Genomic DNA, 20,141 nt, shown 5'->3' on the forward strand with positions numbered 1-20,141 from the left:
TGGTCAGTTTCTTTCCCCTTCAGCATGTATTATTTTTCTGGTATGTAGATGTATGCATACTAGGGGGAAAGGACCAACTAGTCAGTCTGTCCTTTTTTTTCCTTTTTTTCCCCACCTGGTTTTTTTTCCCACTAGTTTTTGTGCATAAACAAGGGAGAAAACACCAACTGGTTGATTTTTTTCTCCCTCTCCACAAATTTCCATGACCCAATTGAAAAATTAAAGTTTAGGGAGTATATATCATCAAAACACAGAAATATTTGATAAACGAACAACATCTTTACCAATGTATTACCTGACCATTACTGTCCAGTACGACGGATACTTAAAATATTCTGAAAAAGTTGTCTCCCTTTGAAAATGAATGCCATTTGTAAAGAAATAAAAATAAACAATTGCTGAAAACTGTGTTCCACCTAGTTGTGTGAAATTTCAACACTCGTACGCTATTGCAAATGCATCAAAACGAACATATGTAACAGTTCTTTGAAAATGGGTGAGTTTTAAAGGCGTTTTAGCCCGGAAGTGGGACCGCTTCAGGCAGCCCTTTTCCGGAATTCAATGTTTATCAGGCTGGTAACATTGCCCGATCGGGCTTTCGACATATAAAGTGATATTTCTTGAAAAATAAAGAAGATACTTCTTTCAGACTTGGTCCATTTAATATGAAAGTAGGTGCTACCTAAAAGGCAGAGCTCCCATGAAAAATCACCAGTGCCCGTTAAAAATTAAAGAAGTGGTGCTGGAATTATCTGGAATTATGGATTCGTTTAGGAAGTTTAGGAAGTTTATGTTCTTTAGATCTATTAAAATTATTAATGATAATTCATGATTTCTGAATGAATGTTTTAGACTGCATCAAGATTAATTCTCGACATGTGAAATCTCTACAAATAGTCTGTATATAATCAAAAGAAAGGTTGGTATAGATTAACATCTGCACCAAGATAAAGAAAAAAAAATGTATTTGAATAATTTCTGTTATTCTTATTAAAACGCACTGCATCAACAATTTTACATAACTTATTATCATACTGGAAACCAGTCACAAAATGATAACTGCTTCAAATTGAAAAGCTTGAACTTTGAAAATTTCAAACATAACGGAATCTCATTAGGCCAATAGCCAAAGGAATTCTGTGTCTTTGCGTGTTAATGTTGGGCAATGAGGACTTAATGTAAAAAGTTAATGTTCCAATTCCAAATTTAATTACAATAGACTTTAGTTATACAATATTTTCAAAACTCATAATAATACAAAAAAAATGAAAAAAAAAATAAAAAATTTAAAAAAAAATCTGGTCCAGGTGAGGTTCGAACTCATGACCTCTGGATTACAACGCGAACTCGCTAACCACTACACCATTGTGGAGTTATGACGTCATGAGACAAACATAAATATATATAATAAAGTTCAGTAATGGCAGCGTGACAAAAGTCGTTTCAAACTGAAAATATTGTGTTTTATTTCTTTTTTTCTTCGTAGAAAATGTATTTAGCATTAATTTCTTATTATCAAAGACTCATTTGCATTTTTATTCAATATTCAAAGCAGTAAGCGAGACGCTTTTGTCAACCGTAAACAGTAAGCGTCTACTGACGTCTTTACTGATTAATTACTATGTGCATAGTGTACTTGAAAAAATCCGAACAACACCGATTCCAAAAAGTACCACGAATTTTCAACTCGATAGTATACACAGTTAGATCTCTCTATTCATTTTATTTTTCATACGTTTAACTGTAATGCGACGCTGTCGGCGCCGCTTTGCGGCGCCAGTAGCTCTGCTATTAAGCATTACATATGATACAAATTAAAATAAAAATAACTTGGTTGCCTTCAGTTTTGTTAGAATTATTTCCCCTTTTCAGATTTTTACGGCGCATAATTTTTGAAGTCCAAAAAAAATATGTTCTAATGTTAAGTTTAAAACAAAAAAGGGTTCAATGGCTTTCTATGTTCTAAATTATTGCACTTGTACATGCATGTATACATTTTACTTTCCTTTGACTTACAACATTATAGAAAAATGTTAGTTGTAAAAAAATTGTTCAAACATCTGCACTATAAACAAAGTATTAACCCTAAATATATAGAATAAAGGTATTGGCGCACATAAAAACTGATATTTCTTGAAAAATAATGAAGATATTTCTTTCAAACTTGGTCCATTTATTAAGCATAACATATGATGCATATTAAGATAGAAATCACTTTGTTGCCTTCAGTTTTGTTAAAATTACTTCCCTATTTCAGATTTTTATGATGCATAATTTTTGAAGTCCAAAAAAGTTATGTTTCAATGCAATGTTCAAAACAGAAAAGGGTTCAGTTTTCATGTGAAACAACTCTTTCTTTCTATGATTTGGTGTTGTTTGATTTTTTTCTTCTCAAAACGTAAGGCTAAGTGTTAACGTATCAAAAAATTGAAAAAAAGCAACCCACCAATGGTGTCCGCATGAACGTATCCTTATTAACTGCTCTTGCCTCGACATTTCAAAAGTCCTGAAAATTCAATATATTAAATTTTGTTCATGAGTTATTTGTTCTTTCTATTATAGTGTCAAAATTCTACTGCTGGGCTGGTTGGCAGGAACTATTCTATACATTTCTGGTAGTTGGAGACGCAAACGGCGAACCGCAGTTTTGTCTGGTAAATACGAACACCTAGCATAGTTTTGTTTTTTTCGCCCAGCTTTTGTTGGTGGAGGAAGACCCCATGTACCCTTCCATGCATTATTTCACCTGGGTAGAACCACCCATCTTCAGTAACCCATTTGGATGGCTTTTCTCACATAAAGAATTCAATACCTTGGGATCGCTCAAACTTGCATCAATGAGGGGTAAGTGATTCAAAGTTTAACCATATAACCACTTGAGCATGGAGGCCCCTCGAAATTAGCATAGTTGAATTAATTATGTAATAGATCTCTTATTTTCACGTAAAACAATGTTTAATTTAGTTGTTATGCCAAAGGTTTTAGTGAATTGCATGCTCAAGCACCATAAAATATGTCATTTTACATTGCTTACACACTCTGAAACTCAACGCACTAATATTTGAAATGTTTATTTATACATAATGTGTAAATATTGTTTTCAGCGATTCCCAAGGGACATTACTCAAAATTTTCACGTGATGGTGTACTTTAGCGTTCTCTGTCCTTTGCAAGAAGACGGTATGCCTCCCACGGGTATAGAATATCATGAGCTAAAAATGAACACGATAGGTTTGTTTGATATCACTTTGATGTTCTATCAAAAATCAAGCATCATGCAATTTATTATACAGGTTGATTTTATATTTTTTTAGTACTTTACAACAACAGGAGGTTATTTTAATTGTTTCAAAAGATCATTTTGTTTTTGAAGAAGAGATAAAGTAATTTATGTCTACACTGTAGGGAACCCACGTGACCAGAAGGTAATTCAAAGTACGGGGCCTGATTTGTAAACAAAACTGCTCGCTTCAGGTTAAAGATTTTTGGTAGTTACTTCGTTAATTCTCGATGGAATTTCATGAAATAAAGATGAACGCCTCCCTCTTTAAAAGACAAATATTCTATGCTGGTAAGAAACTGGAGTGTAAAATTTTTTTCACACCACTTGCCCCGCTGAATTAAGGTCATTATTATAAAAGTTTCAAGTTGCTTGATGGTGTTAAGTGTTTAGAGAAATGTTTAGACTGTTTAGAGGTCAAAGACATGCATTTAAATTTTGAAAGTACAAAATTCACATTCCCAATTCCGTCCGCCATCTTTGCATTAGCCAGACCAGGGAAGAGAAACAAATTCGCTAAACCAGCTAGACCACAGGTGATATCTTCGGTCCCGACCCTATTACGGCCGCAACTGAAAGTCCTGTGTTGGATGACATACAGGAGAAATTCATTTTATAAAGGCGTCAGTAGATTATTCTGCCGTCTCAATTCTAGATATGGAATTAAACATGAAGATCAACCAGCACTGAACATGATTACTAAATGTGGACAGTAACCGGCTGTAGTATGTCCATGGATTCCATGGATTTCAGCATGGTCTGTTGTCCATGGAGTATTGGAACACATATCCATGGACAAAAACTGTGTATCCCTGGATAAAAATCTGTGCCTGTCCAGGGACAGTGGCCATGGACAATGTCCATGGCATCCATGGCCAGTGTCCAGGGCATATCCATGGACAGTGGCCATGCCATCCATGGACATTGTCCAGTGTCTAAGCCATCCATGGATGGTGTCCATGCCATCCGTGGACTGGGTCCATGCCATCCAAGGACCTGTCATCATGCAGCACTTCTTAGCCTAGCCTGGCAATTGTGGCTTGAACTTCCTACCGTAACAGGGCATTTGTTCAAATCTACATATCAGACAAGTGGATGTCTGGTTAAGAATGATAAATATTCACTTAGCTTTAACTAAAAAATTAAACTACAAGATATATTAAATATAAAAATTATTTAATAGAAAGTTATGAATACAACAAAATTATTTTTGGAGTTATGTTGGCTCAATATAGGTGGCACCAGAATGTCTCTTAATTAGCTTTGCTAAAACCATCACCAGGGCCAGGAACCTCATTCCAGCCATTTCTGAAATTGATATAACACATTTTATATTAATAATTGCAATTAAAATGTTTAGACAATACAATATTACCTATGTGAAATGAAAACTCTAAATCCAGAATTAATTTGCAGTTGCCATTTAAATGTTGTATCAAAACCAATTACTTTATAATTGGACACTGAAATGAAAATAAGAGCACAATCTGTGGGTACTATCCCTCATCTCAGTAAATGCTTATTAATAATGATGACAGACAAGCTTAAAAAGAAATTTTAGAATTTCGTACTGACAAAAAATTAATGTCATAAAATGTTGACGGAATTTTCAGCCTGTCAGTGAAACCTTATCCCCAACAAGATAAATTAATACATCATCAACCTTTTATAGAAATAAATATACTAGTATAAGTGTTTGCAAATATTTACTTACAGTTTAGTGTTTGATGGGGTCTCTGTCTGTGATCTCATTTCATCCTGTAGCATGCTGCATAGTCACTAAAGCCATCAAATATCTGATTACATCATTTCATTCATACATGTTGAAGACAATGCTTCTAATAACTAAATATGTACACTCTTGTATCTGCAAAGTAAAATTATAACATTAATGTTTAGACTTCGTTGTAAGCCAAAGTGATTGTAGGATTAATTACAAGAAATGAATAATAGAAAACTGCAAGAACTATATGCATTAAATAAACTGTTGCTACAGAAGCATAATTATGTATCATTCACATATACCTTAAAAAATACCTGTAACCAGGTGAAAGTTTAAGCCACTGAGATGAATAAAGTTCCTGCTTCAGTCTATTTATTTTAGTTCTATGATATATAGATTTAAATTATATTATAGTTTAGAAAGTTTAATGTTCTTACCTGATATCTCTCAAAAAGCATTTTTGAATTTCAAGGTACAAAATTATTTAGCTCCATTCCATTTTGCCTCCAACATCTAGAACAAAGCACTTCCTGTTTACATTCAAATTTTTGTATTCATGAGCAATATTCCTTGGCACAGTATAGTTACTGAAGGGAATATCTGGAATGTTCTTAAAATATATATATACAGTTCGTGAGAATTTTTCCATTTAATTGCTCACAGAATTTGCAAAGATCATAGAAAAAAAATAAAAAAAAGTATTGGGATTATTTCTTGGGGCTACATGTGTAAAACGGCTTCAGAAGCCTGCATTTCCATTGGTCTTTATCTTGGTCAGAATCTCCAGATGTTATTAGCTATCTCTGTGTGTTCATTTATACAACAGTACACATTGAACAGCAGTGTATTAACTGGCTGTAAAAAGCTAGATAATTAATCACTGCCTGGATTATCAAAGGCATATAGACTAATTCAGTTTATAATATGATGAGTTTACATATATGAGCATAATTTCATAACAATTTCTTTGACTATATGACATTTAATCCTTATGAACTACTGTATTTTTTTCGGTGCCATTGTTTGAGATGTTCAATAACAAACTGAAAGAAATAAATAGCTTATATAGTGGGATATATTTTCAATGATGTATGATATCTCGTTACATCAACTGTCGAGATGAATTAATAAAATGATGTAATTCTAATTTACATTTTTTTTAATATGCAAAATGAAAACATTTTATTTAGTTACATTCCCTGTTTCATTTCAATTAATTTGAATACCTATATGACCATAAAACTAAGGACAGTAATGAATTAATAATTTAAAAAAAAAAATCCCATTTTTTCGACTTAGAACTTTTTCTGTCTTATTCATCAGAGAATTTCTAAGTGTGAGCAGAAAAGCTGACCATGGACCATGTCCATGCTGCTATTCACTTTCCATGGACGTTGTCCATGATATCCCTGCCTTCATCCCTGGACAACTGTCCATGGATTAAACTTTTCCATGGAAAAACTCCTAATTCACCTGGATATCCATGCTCTGGCCATGGATATCCATGTTTTAACCATGGATAAAAATATCTGGCCATGGACATTCTACAGCCGGGTATGTAGAAACGGTTATAAAGTTATTAAGTAAATCCAAGGATAATGAAACTTACTGCAACAATTTTAACAGCAAACATAAGATATTTGCAAGAAGGCACGGAGCATTTTATTTAAAAAAAGTCTAAATGATTTGCAAATCATCTTCAGGCTACAATTCATTTAAGTTTCTAAATAGCCCTTAAGATATTAAACTGACAAGAGAAGTTTTTCAGGATATTATCGGTGCTTCTTGCAAGGACTTCCTGAAAACAAAAGCACCGCCAGTATGGTCCTGAGCACTTCATTTGTCTGGGACAGACCAATGTTTCAACACCACCTTTTTAGCTCACCTGAGCAATGCTCAGGTGAGTTTTTCTGATCGCTCGATGTCAGGCGTCCGTCGTCTATCTGTCTGTCAACATTTAGCTTGAGTATGCGATAGAGGCTGTATTTTTCAACTGATCTTCTTGAAATTTGGTCAGAATGATTACCTTGATGAAATCTGGGCTGAGTTTGAAAACTGTCATCTGGGGTCAAAAACTAGGTCACTAGGTCAAATCAAAGAAAAACCTTGTGTATGCGATAGAGACTGTATTTTTGAATAAGTCTTCATGAATTTAGGTCAGAATGATTATCTTGATGAAATCTAGGCCAGGTTCGAAAATGGGTCATCTGGGGTCAAAAACTAGGTCACTAGGTCAAATCAAAGAAAAACCTTGCATATGCGATAGAGGCTGTATTTTTTAATTAATCTTCATGAATTTTGGTCAGAATGATTGCCTAGATAAAATCTAGGTCAAGTTCGAATATGGGTCATCTGGAATCAAAAATCAGGTCACTAGATCAAATCAAAGAAAAACCTTGTGTATGCGATAGAGGCTGTATTTTTCAATTGATCTTCATGAAATTAAGCCAGAATGGTTGCCTTGATGAAATCTAGGTCAAGTTTGAATATGGGTCATCTGGGATCAAAAAGTAGGTCATTAGGTCAAATCAAAGAAAAACTTTGTGTATGCGATTGAGGGTATATTTTTCAGTTGATCTTCATGAAATTAAGTCCGAATGATTGCCTTGATGAAATCTAGATCCGGTTTGAATATGGGTCATCTTGGATCAAAAAGTAGGTCACTAGGTCAAATCAAAGAAAAACCTTGTGTATGTGATAGAGGCTGTATTTTTTAGCTCACCTGTCACAAAGTGACAAGGTGAGCTTTTGTGATTGCGTGGCGTCCGTCGTGCGTGCGTGCGTGCGTAAACTTTTGCTTGTGACCACTCTAGGTCACGTGGGGTCAAAAACTAGGTCATTAGGTCTAAAAATAGAAAAACCTTGTGACCTCTCTAGAGGCCATATTTCTCAATGGATCTTCATGAAAATTGGTCAGAATGTTCATCTTGATGATATCTAGGTCAAGTTCGAAACTGGGTCACGTGGGATCAAAAACTAGGTCAGTAGATCTAAAAATAGGAAAACCTTGTGACCTCTCTAGAGGCCATATTTTTCATGAGATCTTCATGAAAATTGGTCAGTCTCAATGTTCACCTTGATGATATCTAGGTCGAGTTTGAAACTGGGTCACGTGGGGTCAAAAACTAGGTCAGTAATAAAAATAATAATAATAATAATAACGACTTTATTTATAGTGGATAACATATTTGGCTAAGCCAATTTACAATAAGGTCCACATATACATGGCTATATACAAACATGGATAAAAATATGACAAAATAAAACACACAAAGTTAATGTTATCAGAAAAATAATATGAGAATGAAAGATTATATACAATACAGGACACTAATTTAACAACTGAAGTAACTATTTACAATGAAAATGGAGAGAGATGGTAGAGACAGTATTTCCTGACATTTAATTGCAATTATGACTTATTGTACTGTCAGAGTATTGCCACTGAAGGTACGATCTTTTAAATTTCTCCAGGGTGTCTGAAGTACGTATCGTGGGCTGAGCGCGAAACTATTGTAACTGTATATAAATAAAGAACAAGATACAATAGTTTCGCGCTCAGCCCTCGGTATATATTTAGGTATGTTATTTCAGATAACTGTTCCAGAATAGTGCAAAGATTTGCAAAAAAATTCCTTTTTTGGCATAGGTACTACTAGTTCATCATTTTCTCTAGATCTAAGTTCACGATCAGATGTTTGCTTTTGAGTAAATTTTGAAGTAAGATAATTAGGACATTGGTCATGAATCGATTTATATACTAGGATTGCTTTTTTGTATTTAATTCGGTCAGAAAAAGTCATCCATTTCAATTTTGTAAATAATTCAGCAGATGGGGCATCAAATTTTTTGTCAAGAATAATTCTTGCAGCACGTTTTTGGAATTTCAAAACAGTTTCTAGAAGCTCGTCACTGCAGTTTCCCCATATAGTGCAGCAATAGTCAAGATGTGGCAAAATATAGGCATTGAAAAATAGCTTTCGGGAGTGTAAGTTTAGGAAAGATTTTATTCGTAACAGAAGATATAAATATGTATTGCATTTTTTCATGGTTTGTTCAACCTGATACTTCCAGTTTAGATGTTTATCAACATGCACTCCTAAGAGTTTCTCAGTGGATGAGTATGAAAGTGCTTGACCCTGCATTTGAATAGTATTACAGGTTGTGTGATTTGTTATTTTATTGTTGTTATATGAGGCAGTGATGTACATAGCTTTTGTTTTAGATGTATTAGGAAGCATTGAGTTATCAGTGCACCAATTTTCAATAGTGTTTATGTCAGCCTGTAGTGTTTTGTATACTTCCGTTATTGATTTACCCATGGCAGATATTGTTGTATCATCTGCAAACATGTCAATTGATGATTTACCTGTATGTAGTGGAAGGTCATTGATATACAGTATGAACAATACTGGCCCCAGAACAGAACCCTGGGGTACACCAGCAGAAATATCTTGGGCAGAAGATAGCTGACCAGCTACACAAACTTTTTGGGAACGGTTCTCTAAATATGATGATAACCATGCTATAGAAGATTCACTGAAGTTGTACAGTTTTAATTTGTCTATTAACAGAGAGTGATTTACTAGATCAAAGGCTTTGGTCAGGTCTAAGAAAATAGTTCCAACATAAGAGTTATTATTTATAGCAGTAATCCATTCATCAATTATGTAGGTCTAAAAATAGAAAAACCTTGTGACCTCTCTAGAGGCCATATTTCTCAATGGATCTTCATGAAAATTGGTCAGAATGTTCACCTTGATGATATCTAGGTCAGTTTTGAAACTGGGTCACATGGGGTCAAAAACTAGGTCAGTAGATCTAAAAATAGAAAAACCTTGTGACCTCTCTAGAGGCCATATTTTTCATGAGATCTTCATGAAAATTGGTCAGAATGTTCACCTTGATGATATCTAGGTCAAGTTTGAAACTGGGTCACGCGGGGTTTAAAAACTAGGTCAGTAGATCCAAAAATAGAAAAACCTTGTGACCTCTCTAGAGGCCATATTTTTCAATGGATCTTCATGAAAATTGGTCAGAATGTTCACCTTGATGATATCTGGTTCAGATTTGAAACTGGGTCACGTGCAGTCAAAAACTAGGTCAGTAGGTCTGAAAATAGAAAAACTTTGTGACCTCTCTAGAGGCCATATTTTTCATGGGATCTTTATGAAAATTGGTCAGAATGTTCACCTAGATGATATCTAGGTCAGGTTCGAAACTTGGTCACATGCGGTCAATAACTAGGTCAGTAGATCTAAAAATAGAAAAACCTTGTGACCTCTCTAGAGGCCATATTTTTCAAGAGATCTTCATGAAAATTAATCAGAATGTTCATCTTGATGATATCTAGGTCAATTTCGAAACTGGGTCACGTGCGGTCAAAAACTAGGTCAGTAGGTCTAAAAATAGAAAAACCTTGTGATGTCTCTAGAGGCCATATTTCTCAATGGATCTTCATGAAAATTGTTGAGAATGTTCAGCTTGATGATAGCTAGGTCAAGTTCGTAACTGGGTCATGTGCAGTCAAAAACTAGGTCAGTAGGTTGAAAAATAGAAAAACCTTGTGACCTCTCTAGAGGCCATATTTTTCATGAGATCTTCATGAAAATTGGTGAGAATGTTCACCTTGATGATATCTAGGTCACGTTTAAAAGTGGGTTACATGCCTTCAAAAACTAGGTCATTAGGTCATATTTTTCAGTGGATCTTCATGAAAATTGGTCAGAATTTTTTATCTTGATGATATCTAGGTCACATATGCTCAAAAACTAGGTCGCTTTGTCAAACAATAGAAATAACGATGTCATACTCAGTTCAACACTGGGTCATGTGGGGATAGGTGAGCGATTCAAGACCATCATGGTCCTCTTGTTTTCAATTGATCTTCATGAAGTTTGGTCAGAATGATTGCCTTATTAAAGTCTAGGTTGTGTTTGATTATGGGTCACCTGGGATCAGAAAGTAGGTCACTAGGTCAAATCAAGGCAAAACCTTGTGCATGCAATAGGGGCTGCATTTTATACTGGATTTTCATAAAATTTGGTCAGAATGATTGCCTTGATGAAAACCTTGTGTATGCAATAGAGGCTGTATTTTTCAATTGATCTTCATGGAATTTGGTCAGAATGATAGCCTTGATGAAATCTAGGTCAAGTTCGAATATTGGTCATCTGGGATCAAAAACTAGGTCACTAGGTCAAATCAAAGTAAATACTTGTTAATACTCAAGATTTTTGCTCCAATTTTAATGATAATTTGTCAGAATATTTTTTTCCATGAAATCACTAGGTCAAACATGTTTACACTGTTATGGTGTGTTTCTCAGGTGAGTGACCTAGGGCCATCTTGGCCCTCTTGTTTGCAGAAATGGTGAATACATTTGAGATAGGTCACACACGCCTAAATAGTATTCCCTATATATTCTATATAAAACTGACCTGTTTTAGCTACCAAACATAGCTAGACCCATTTCAGAGAACAAGTCCTTACCAGGGACGCAGAGTGATTTGAATAGCCCACCATCATGATAAGACGCAGAGTGATTTGAATAGCCCACCATCATCATGATGATGGGCTATTCAAATCACTCTGCGTCCCTGGTCCGTCCGTCCGTCCATCCGTTAACAATTTCTCGTTATCGCATCTCCTCAGAAACTACTGGGGGGATTTTGACCAAACTTTGTCAGAATGATGTATTGGTACCCTAGTTGTGTCCCCCTGAAAATCAGACTGGTTCAACAATTGTTTAGTGAGTTATGGCCCTTTGTTTATTTCTATAATTTACATAGATTTATATAGGGAAAAACTTTGAAAATCTTCTTGTCCAAAACTACAGGGCCTAGGGCTTTGATATTTGGTATGAAGCATCATCTAGTGGTCCTCTACCAAGATGATTCAAATTCTTTCCCTGGGGTCTAATATGGCCCCGCCCCGGGGGTCACATGGTTTATATAGACTTATATAGGGAAAAACTTTGAAAAACCTCTTATTCAAAACCACAGGGCCTAAGGCTTTGATATTTTGTATGTGACATCATCTAGTGGTCTTCTACTAAGATTGTTCAAATTATCCCCCTAGGGTCAAATATGGCCCCGCCCCAGGGGTCACATGGTTTACATAGACTTATATAGGGAAAAACTTTTAAAATCTTCTTGTCCAAACCACAAAGCCTAGGGCTTTGGCATTTGTAATGCAGCATCATCTAGTGGTTCTCTACCAAGTTTGTTCAAATTATCCCCCAAGAGTCAAATATGGCCCCGCCCTGGGGGTCACATGGTTCATATAGACTTATATAGGGAAAAGCTTTTAAAATCTTCTTGTCAATAACCTATAACATTCAAATTTGGACCACATGTATAGTTTTGAGTGACAAGATGAACCTTGACATGAGTTGACCTTGATTTTGACCTAGTGACCTACTTTCACATTTCTGTAGCTACAGCCTTCAAATTTGGACCACATTCATAGTTTTGTGCACTGAAAAAAACTTTGACCTTGACATTGACCTAGTGACCTACTTTCACATTTTTGAAGGTACAGGCTTCAAATTTGGACCACATGCATAGTTTCGTGTTCCGAAATGAAATTTGACCTTGATTTTGACCTAGTGAACTACTTTCACATTTCTCAAGCTACAGCCTTCAAATTTGGACCACATGCATAGTTTTGTGTACTGAAACAAACTTTGACCTTTACATTGACCTAGTGACCTACTTTCATATTTTTGAAGGTACAAGCTTCAAATTTGGACCACATGCATAGTTCTGTGTTCCGAAATAAAATTTGACCTTGATTTTGACCTAGTGACCTACTTCCACATTTGTCGAGCTACAGCCTTCAAATTTGGACCACTTGCATAGTTTTGTGTACTGAAATGAACTTTGACCTTAAGATTGACGTAGTGACCTACTTTCACATTTCTTTAGCTACAGGCTTCAAATTTAGACCACATGCATAGGATTGTGTACCGAAACAAACTTTGACCTTGATTTTGACCTAGTGACCTACTTTCACATTTTTGAAGGTACAGGCTTTAAATTTGGACCACATGCATAGATTTGTGTTCTGAAGTGTAATTAACATTTTATTTTGACCTAGTGACCTACTTTCACATTTCTAAAGCTACAGCCTTCAAATTTGTACTACTTGCATAGTTTTGTGTACCGAAATAAACTTTGACCTTAAGATTGACCTAGTGACCTACTTTCAAATTTCTCAAACTACGGCCTTCAAACTTGATGCACATGCATTGTTTTGTGTACAAAGAACTTTGTCCTTGAAATTTAGCTAGTGACCTACTTTCACATTTCTCAAGCTACAGCTTTCGAATTTGGACCACATGCACAGTGTTGTGTACGGAAATGAAATTTGACCTTGAGCTAGTCAGTAAGTCTTGAAATTTGGAACACACAAAAATGGCACATTGGTGGGCGCCAGGATCACTCTGTGATCTCTTGTAAAGACTTATGATAAAACTGACATAAAATTAAAAGAAAAGTAGGGGTCATACCCGTGCGATAAAGGAACAGGAAATCCTGGGATTATCCCAGGAAGTCCCAGGACTATCCTGGGATAATGTCCTGAAAATATCTCAGGAATCCCTGGGATAGTCCTGGGACTTTTCACACCGTTAAATGGGAATGGGACAATCCCAGGATTTTCCTGTGAACAGGAAAAAAAACAGGACACCAGAACACCAAGAAATCTATGCTGTCCTGCTATCCTGAAAATCCCAGGAATGTCCTGGGATTTCCTGATGTCAGGAAATAAAAGTATATATTGTCCTGTTCTCAGGAAATCCCAGGAATGTCTTGAGAATTCTTGATGTCAGGATATCCCAGGACAATTGTCCTGTCCCTAGGAAATCCCAGGAATTCCTGATGTCAGGAAATTTCAGGAGAATTGTCCTGTCTTCAGGAAATCCCAGGAACTCCTGTTGTCAGGAAATCTCAGGACAATTGTCCTGTCTTCAGGAAATCCCAGGAATTCCTAATGTCAGGAAATTTCAGAATTGTCCTGTCTTCAGGAAATCCCAGGAATTCCTGTTGTCAGGAAATCTCAGGACAATTGTCCTGTCTTCAGGAAAGTTTCCAGAACATGTAATTGAATACCTTGTAAACATGATTTGAAATTCTCTTTGGCGGGAAGTACAGTTAACAAATTGAATGAATGTTAAATTTCAATTGTATTTACAGCAAGAATAATAATTAAGGATTATCATTTCCAAATATTAAAAATATTTTCTAGTTAAAAAGTATACATCATGTACATTGAAACATACAACCTGTCATAGCAGAAATATCAATTTATCAGTCCAAATAAAATTATGTGCATACATGACAAAAACACTAGGTGTAATATTTAGTCTAAAAACATCAAATTATGAGCTTCATATTGAGCAAAAAGCTCTTTATCATTCTATGGTCTGTTTACTTTTAAGAGTGAAACTTCCTTTGATCAAACATGTACAGGTAATCTAAACAGTACTAACATATTTCACTCTTACCACTCTTTAACGCTCTGATTGATTTTAAAGAAAAATACTTTTCTAAATAACTTACTGGTATTGTTTTGTAAAATCATTAAATGAAGGTATATATTTAGTATTATTTCTAAAAGTTTAAAACAGAAATAATTTGCTAACATACCACAAATATAGAATATATTCCTGTTACTCCTACAACACCACAGCACAAGTGCTTAATGATGCAGTTTCTCCCAAAACATGGGTCTTCAACACCAGGATGTAATTAACTTACTAGACCGTTACAAGATCATGTTTCAAATTAATTACCATCTTTCAATCTGTATCTTTTAGAAAAAGTCCTGTCTTTTTCCTGTGAACAGGACAATTTCCATCAAAAGTCCTGTCTTTTTCCTGTGAACAGGACAGTTTTTATCAAAAGTCCTGTCTTTTTCCTGAGAACAGGACAATTTCTATCAAAAGTCCTGTCTTTCAGTGTTAAAGTCCTGTCTTCAAGACTTTTATGCAGCCTTGCTAAAAGAATCTCAGGATATCCCAGGATAATCCTGGGATTTCCTGAGAACAGGAAAATATTTCTGCACGGGTATATCCATACCTGTCAAGACACATGCATTTCAGCCCTAGATCAAGCTCACACTCCTACAATTCCAAGTCACATGCTGAACGAGTTTGATATTGGGTCGTCTGGGGTCAAAATCTAGGACACCAGGTCGAATCAAAGGAAAAGCTTGTTTACACTGTGGAGGACACATTTATGACTATATCTTCATGAAACTTGGTCAGAATGTTAATCTTGATGATCTTTAGGTCAAGTTCAAATCTGGGACAGGTGGGATCAAAAACTAGGTCACTAAGTCAAATCAAAGGAAAACCTTGTTAACACTCTTGACTCCTGGCCACATTTATGACTGTATCTTTATGAAACTTAGTCAGAATGTTAATCCTGGTGATTTTTAGGTCAAGTTCAAATCTGGGTCATGTGGGGTCAAAAACTAGGTCACTGAGTCAAATCAAAGGAAAAGCTAGTTAACACTTTAGAGGCCACATTTATGACCATATCTTAATAAAACTTGGTCAGTATGTTAATCTTGATGATCTTTAGGTCAATAGGTCAGGTGAGCGATACAGGGCCTTCATGGCCCTCTTGTTTTAAACAAGTGTCCGAAAATACCCCTTGACGGGCCTCCATGGAGAGCAAAGCGTTTCTGTCATACAGAGTACATTTGTACTATGCCCCAACGATAACTTGATATTTACAAACATGACTATAAATAGATTAAAATGGAACATAGGGAATTCAACATTTTTCAAACATGTTACAATCTAAATATTTCTAGATTTAGCACCAATTACAAATTAGCTCAGTGGTAAAGCATACTGTCCATGTTCGGCAGATCTTTTGCCGTGTGGGTTCGAAACTCAGCATGGACATTTCATTTTTATTTCACTCTTGCATAGCAATTAATATTCCTTCTTGAGCTCTGTGACAACATGACCGAAAGGTATCTAAAGGTGATATGGCGGATCAGAATAGTTTATTAAATATCTAAGATTACCGGTATATTGATTAAATGAATGCACTTAAGCCATGCAAATAATGAACATACTATTGTGTTACATAAAGACATATATACAAATACAAACCATCAAAGAAAGAAACAAAAATACGGAAGCAAAAATGTAAATGAATAGGAAAAACAAAAAAAAATCTGAAAAAAAAAATCCTCCTGAGGATTTGAACCCACAAAACGATTTCCTCATATCAAATTGGTGTCTGCATTTTACCCAACTGAGCTATACTGCCATATAGTTAGTAGATATTCAGAATGAAAGAAATACTAATATTTGCTTGTCAAGTAATGTGCAAGCATTATGAATTGTTATTTCATCAGTTATCATGAATTAGACTCGTCCTCGCGTTTCGGCGGGAATCAAGTTATCATTGGGGATTAGTACCTTGCATTGTTTGTTTATCAAACCAACTGTATACACTGGTGCCAATCACCACTTGAGCACATCATTGTACGTGTTTTCAAAGAAATATTCCAACAAATGTTATATCGGAATGTTATTGTAACAGGAAGTGGATTTATTCCGCATAGGTGAATATTTTTGTTTGCATTTTTGTTACCCTTTCTCGATGTTGCTTCTGTATTAGTTTGAAATCAGGCAGCGTAAAAACTTTTAAAAACAGGTGACCGATGCAATAATGCATTTTTATGATTATATCTTTTAAAATAACCGATGTTCATTGGCTTGTCCGATAATACCCCCATGTCCGATAATAACCCGATCGACGTTATTGTTGTTGAAAATTGAATAAAAGAAGAAGCAGAATCTGGAGTTTGCTAATTCCCTCAAATAAGTAGACTTGAGCCAAATAAATACTCGAAAAACTGAATTTGAGCAAAATTTCCCCACAGAAACTTTACGCAAGACACACAGTGTTATACTTGTAACGCTTTTAGTCATCATTTACTTGACTTATGTAAATCAACAGGTATGCGCTTAGTTAATGGGCGCTTAAGTCATGATTGTAACGGTACATACACTTATATCTGTAGACAAGGTGCGTCTGTTATTGATTACATATTGACAAAAGATAGTAATTTTCCTAAAATACGTAATTTCAGGGTGAACGATTTTAACGAATGGAGTGATCACTGTCCTATTTCACTAAGCTTATACAATTATTGAATAATGAAGCGAATGTACATGTGCACAGAGGAAGTTTTATTAGACATAAGTGGTATAATGATTATAAAAATGAATTTAGGTCAAGACTTCTGACAAAATTACCACTGTTAAATATGTTAACTGAAAGTACAGATATTGGTAGCAGATTATCTATCGATAATCTTATATCAGGTTTTACTGATATTGTACAGGAGGTTGCAAAACCACTATTTTGTAGAACATCTATGATATTAACAGAGGAAGTTCATTTACTGAGTTATTAATGGATCGCGATAATTTTATTTTAACGGTACTTGGTAAAATTCAAAAACAGGTAAAGCAGGTGTATTATCCGATAAGTGGTGTTAATTTGTATATTGTAGTACATGTATTCTTAACTTTAAATACTATGCATTTTTCTATAACAGATTTGTACCCTAGTGGATTGTGTGTCGGACCTCTATTCTTTTTATGTTTGTACGGTGTAGGTTCAAGCCGTTCTATTTTTAAAATATTTTGTACTTATTCTATTTTCGCATGTCTTTTTATATCGTCTTTTGTATTCATTTTCCGTACAAGAGTTTTCTTTATTTATTTTGCAATGTTAATAGATTCAATGTCTGTTCTTATATGAGATCCTCTGAAAAATGTCAATAAGTACTCCCTATAAGTGCACGAGAAAATTCATGATACAAATAGTTATGTCTCCCCCAGGAGACATATTGTTTTTGCCCTGTCCGTCCGTCCGTCCGTCCGTACGTCACACTTCATTTCCGAGCAATAACTGGAGAACCATTTGACCTAGAACCTTCAAACTTCATAGGGTTGTAGGGCTGCTGGAGTAGACGACCCCTATTGTTTTTGGGGTCACTCCGTCAAAGGTCAAGGTCACAGGGGCCTGAACATTGAAAACCATTTCCGATCAATAACTAGAGAACCACTTGACCCAGAATGTTTAAACTTCATAGGATGATTGGTCATGAAGAGTAAATGACCCCTATTGATTTTGGGGTCACTCCGTCAAAGGTCAAGGTCACAGGGGCCTGAACATTGAAAACCATTTCCGATCAATAACTAGAGAACCACTTGACCCAGAATGTTGAAACTTCAAAGGATGATTGGTCATGAAGAGTAGATGACCCATATTGATTTTGGGGTCACTCCGTCAAAGGTCAAGGTCACAGGGGCCTGAACATTGAAAACCATTTCCGATCAATAACTAGAGAACCACTTGACCCAGAATGTTGAAACTTCATAGGATGATTGATCATGAAGGGTAGATGACCCCTATTGATTTTGGGGTCACTCCGTCAAAGGTCAAGGTCACAGGGGCCAGAACATTGAAAACCATTTCCGATCAATAACTAGAGAACCACTTGACCCAGAATGTTGAAACTTCATAGGATGATTGGTCATGAAGAGTAGATGACCCCTATTGATTTTGGGGTCACTCCGTCAAAGGTCAAGGTCACAGGGGCCTGAACATTGAAAACCATTTCCGATCAATAACTAGAGAACCACCTGACCCAGAATGTTGAAACTTCATAGGATGATTGTACATGCAAAGTAGATGACCCCTATCGATTTTGGGGTCACTCCATTAAAGGTCAAGGTCACAGGGACCTGAACATTGAAAACCATTTCCGGTTAGTAACTTGAGAACCACTTGACCAAGAATGTTGAAACTTAATAGGATGATTGATCATAAAGAGTAGATGACCCCTAACGATTTTGGGGTCACTCTGTGAAAGGTCAAGGTCACAGGGGCCCGAAGCTTTGAAAACCATTTCCGGTCAGTAACTTGAGAACCACTTGACCCAGAATGATGAAACTTAATAGGATGATTGATCATAAAGAGTAGATGTACCCTAACGATTTTAGGGTCACTCTGTGAAAGGTCAAGGCCACAGTGGCCCGAACATTGAAAACCATTTCCGGTCAGTAACTTGAGAACCACTTGACCCAGAATGATGAAACTTCGTAGGATGATTGGTCATGCGGAGTAGATGTACCCTAACGATTTTAGGGTCACTCTGTTAAAGGTCAAGGCCACAGGGGCCTGAACATGGAAAACCATTTCCAATCAATAACTTGAGAACCTCTCGACCCAGAATGTTGAAACTTCATAGGATGATTGTTCATGCAGAGTAAATGACCCTTATTGTTTTTGGGGTCACTCCGTTAAAGGTCAAGGTCTCAGGGGCCTGAACATTGATAACCAGTTCCGATCAATAACTTGAGAAGCACTTGACCCAGAATGTTGAAACTTCATAGGATGATTGAACATGCATAGTAGATGACCCCTATTGATTTTGGGGTCAGTCTATTAAAGGTCAAGGTCACAGTGGCCTGTTCATGTAAAATCATTTTTTGGAAATAACTTGAGAACCACTTGACCTACAATGTTGAAACTTAATAGGATGATTGGACATGCAGAGTAGATGACCCCTATTTTTTTGAGGTCACTTGATCAAAGGTCAAGGTCACAGGAGCCTGAACAGTGACTTGAGAACCACTAGGCCACGTGTGTTGAAATTTAGCGGGATGACTGGACATGCCAAGTAGATGATCCCTATTGCAGCCAACCATCAGTGTCTCTTTGACTTTCGCTCCTGACCCCTATTGACTTCTTGCCTATAGGACTTTGCATTGGGGGAGACATGCGCTTTTTTACAAAAGCATTTTCTAGTTTTACCTGTATTCCTTCATGTAAAAACATGCTGGAAAAATAAAAAAGTACCTTGTCCTGTATTCGAACCAGCACCATAAGCTTACAAATCATATGTGCTAACCACTAGACCACGCCTCTACTTACATGTGTTTTGCGATATAAGATATTTATCATATAATGTGTCTCCCTGATTCCCTATTTCATTGTTATGGATTGATTCGGTATTAGTAAATAAAGGCCACAGTTATCGCGTTTTGTTAATACCTAAGGAAAATTGTTGTTGTTGGTTTTCCTTTATGTCAAT

The 20,141-nt window shown here is 35.9% G+C and overlaps 1 protein-coding gene and 1 long non-coding RNA gene across 3 annotated transcripts in view; one reads left to right on the forward strand and one right to left on the reverse strand.

Moving 5' to 3' along the window:
* The first annotated feature begins 346 nt into the window (after positions 1–346).
* Positions 347–20,141, forward strand: part of LOC123558465 (uncharacterized) — a 248,507-nt gene continuing 228,712 nt past the window's right edge. The window contains exons 1-3 of the mRNA XM_053543761.1: positions 347–496; positions 2,563–2,654; positions 3,105–3,231. Coding sequence (XP_053399736.1) covers positions 493–496; positions 2,563–2,654; positions 3,105–3,231 — 223 coding nt within the window. The 5' untranslated portion in view covers positions 347–492. The remainder of the gene's footprint in view (positions 497–2,562; positions 2,655–3,104; positions 3,232–20,141) is intronic.
* On the reverse strand, positions 4,440–5,887 carry LOC123550868 (uncharacterized). 2 transcript variants are annotated; one of them, XR_006686285.2, is made up of 3 exons: positions 5,441–5,887; positions 4,995–5,147; positions 4,440–4,588 (listed from the first exon to the last, which is right to left on the reverse strand). It is a non-coding gene; the product is annotated as an uncharacterized LOC123550868 (long non-coding RNA). The 2 variants fall into 2 exon arrangements; XR_008371033.1 differs by having other exon boundaries at positions 4,995–5,887.

Source organism: Mercenaria mercenaria, chromosome 5 (genome assembly GCF_021730395.1).
Source record: "Mercenaria mercenaria strain notata chromosome 5, MADL_Memer_1, whole genome shotgun sequence".
Lineage (NCBI taxonomy): Eukaryota > Metazoa > Mollusca > Bivalvia > Venerida > Veneridae > Mercenaria > Mercenaria mercenaria.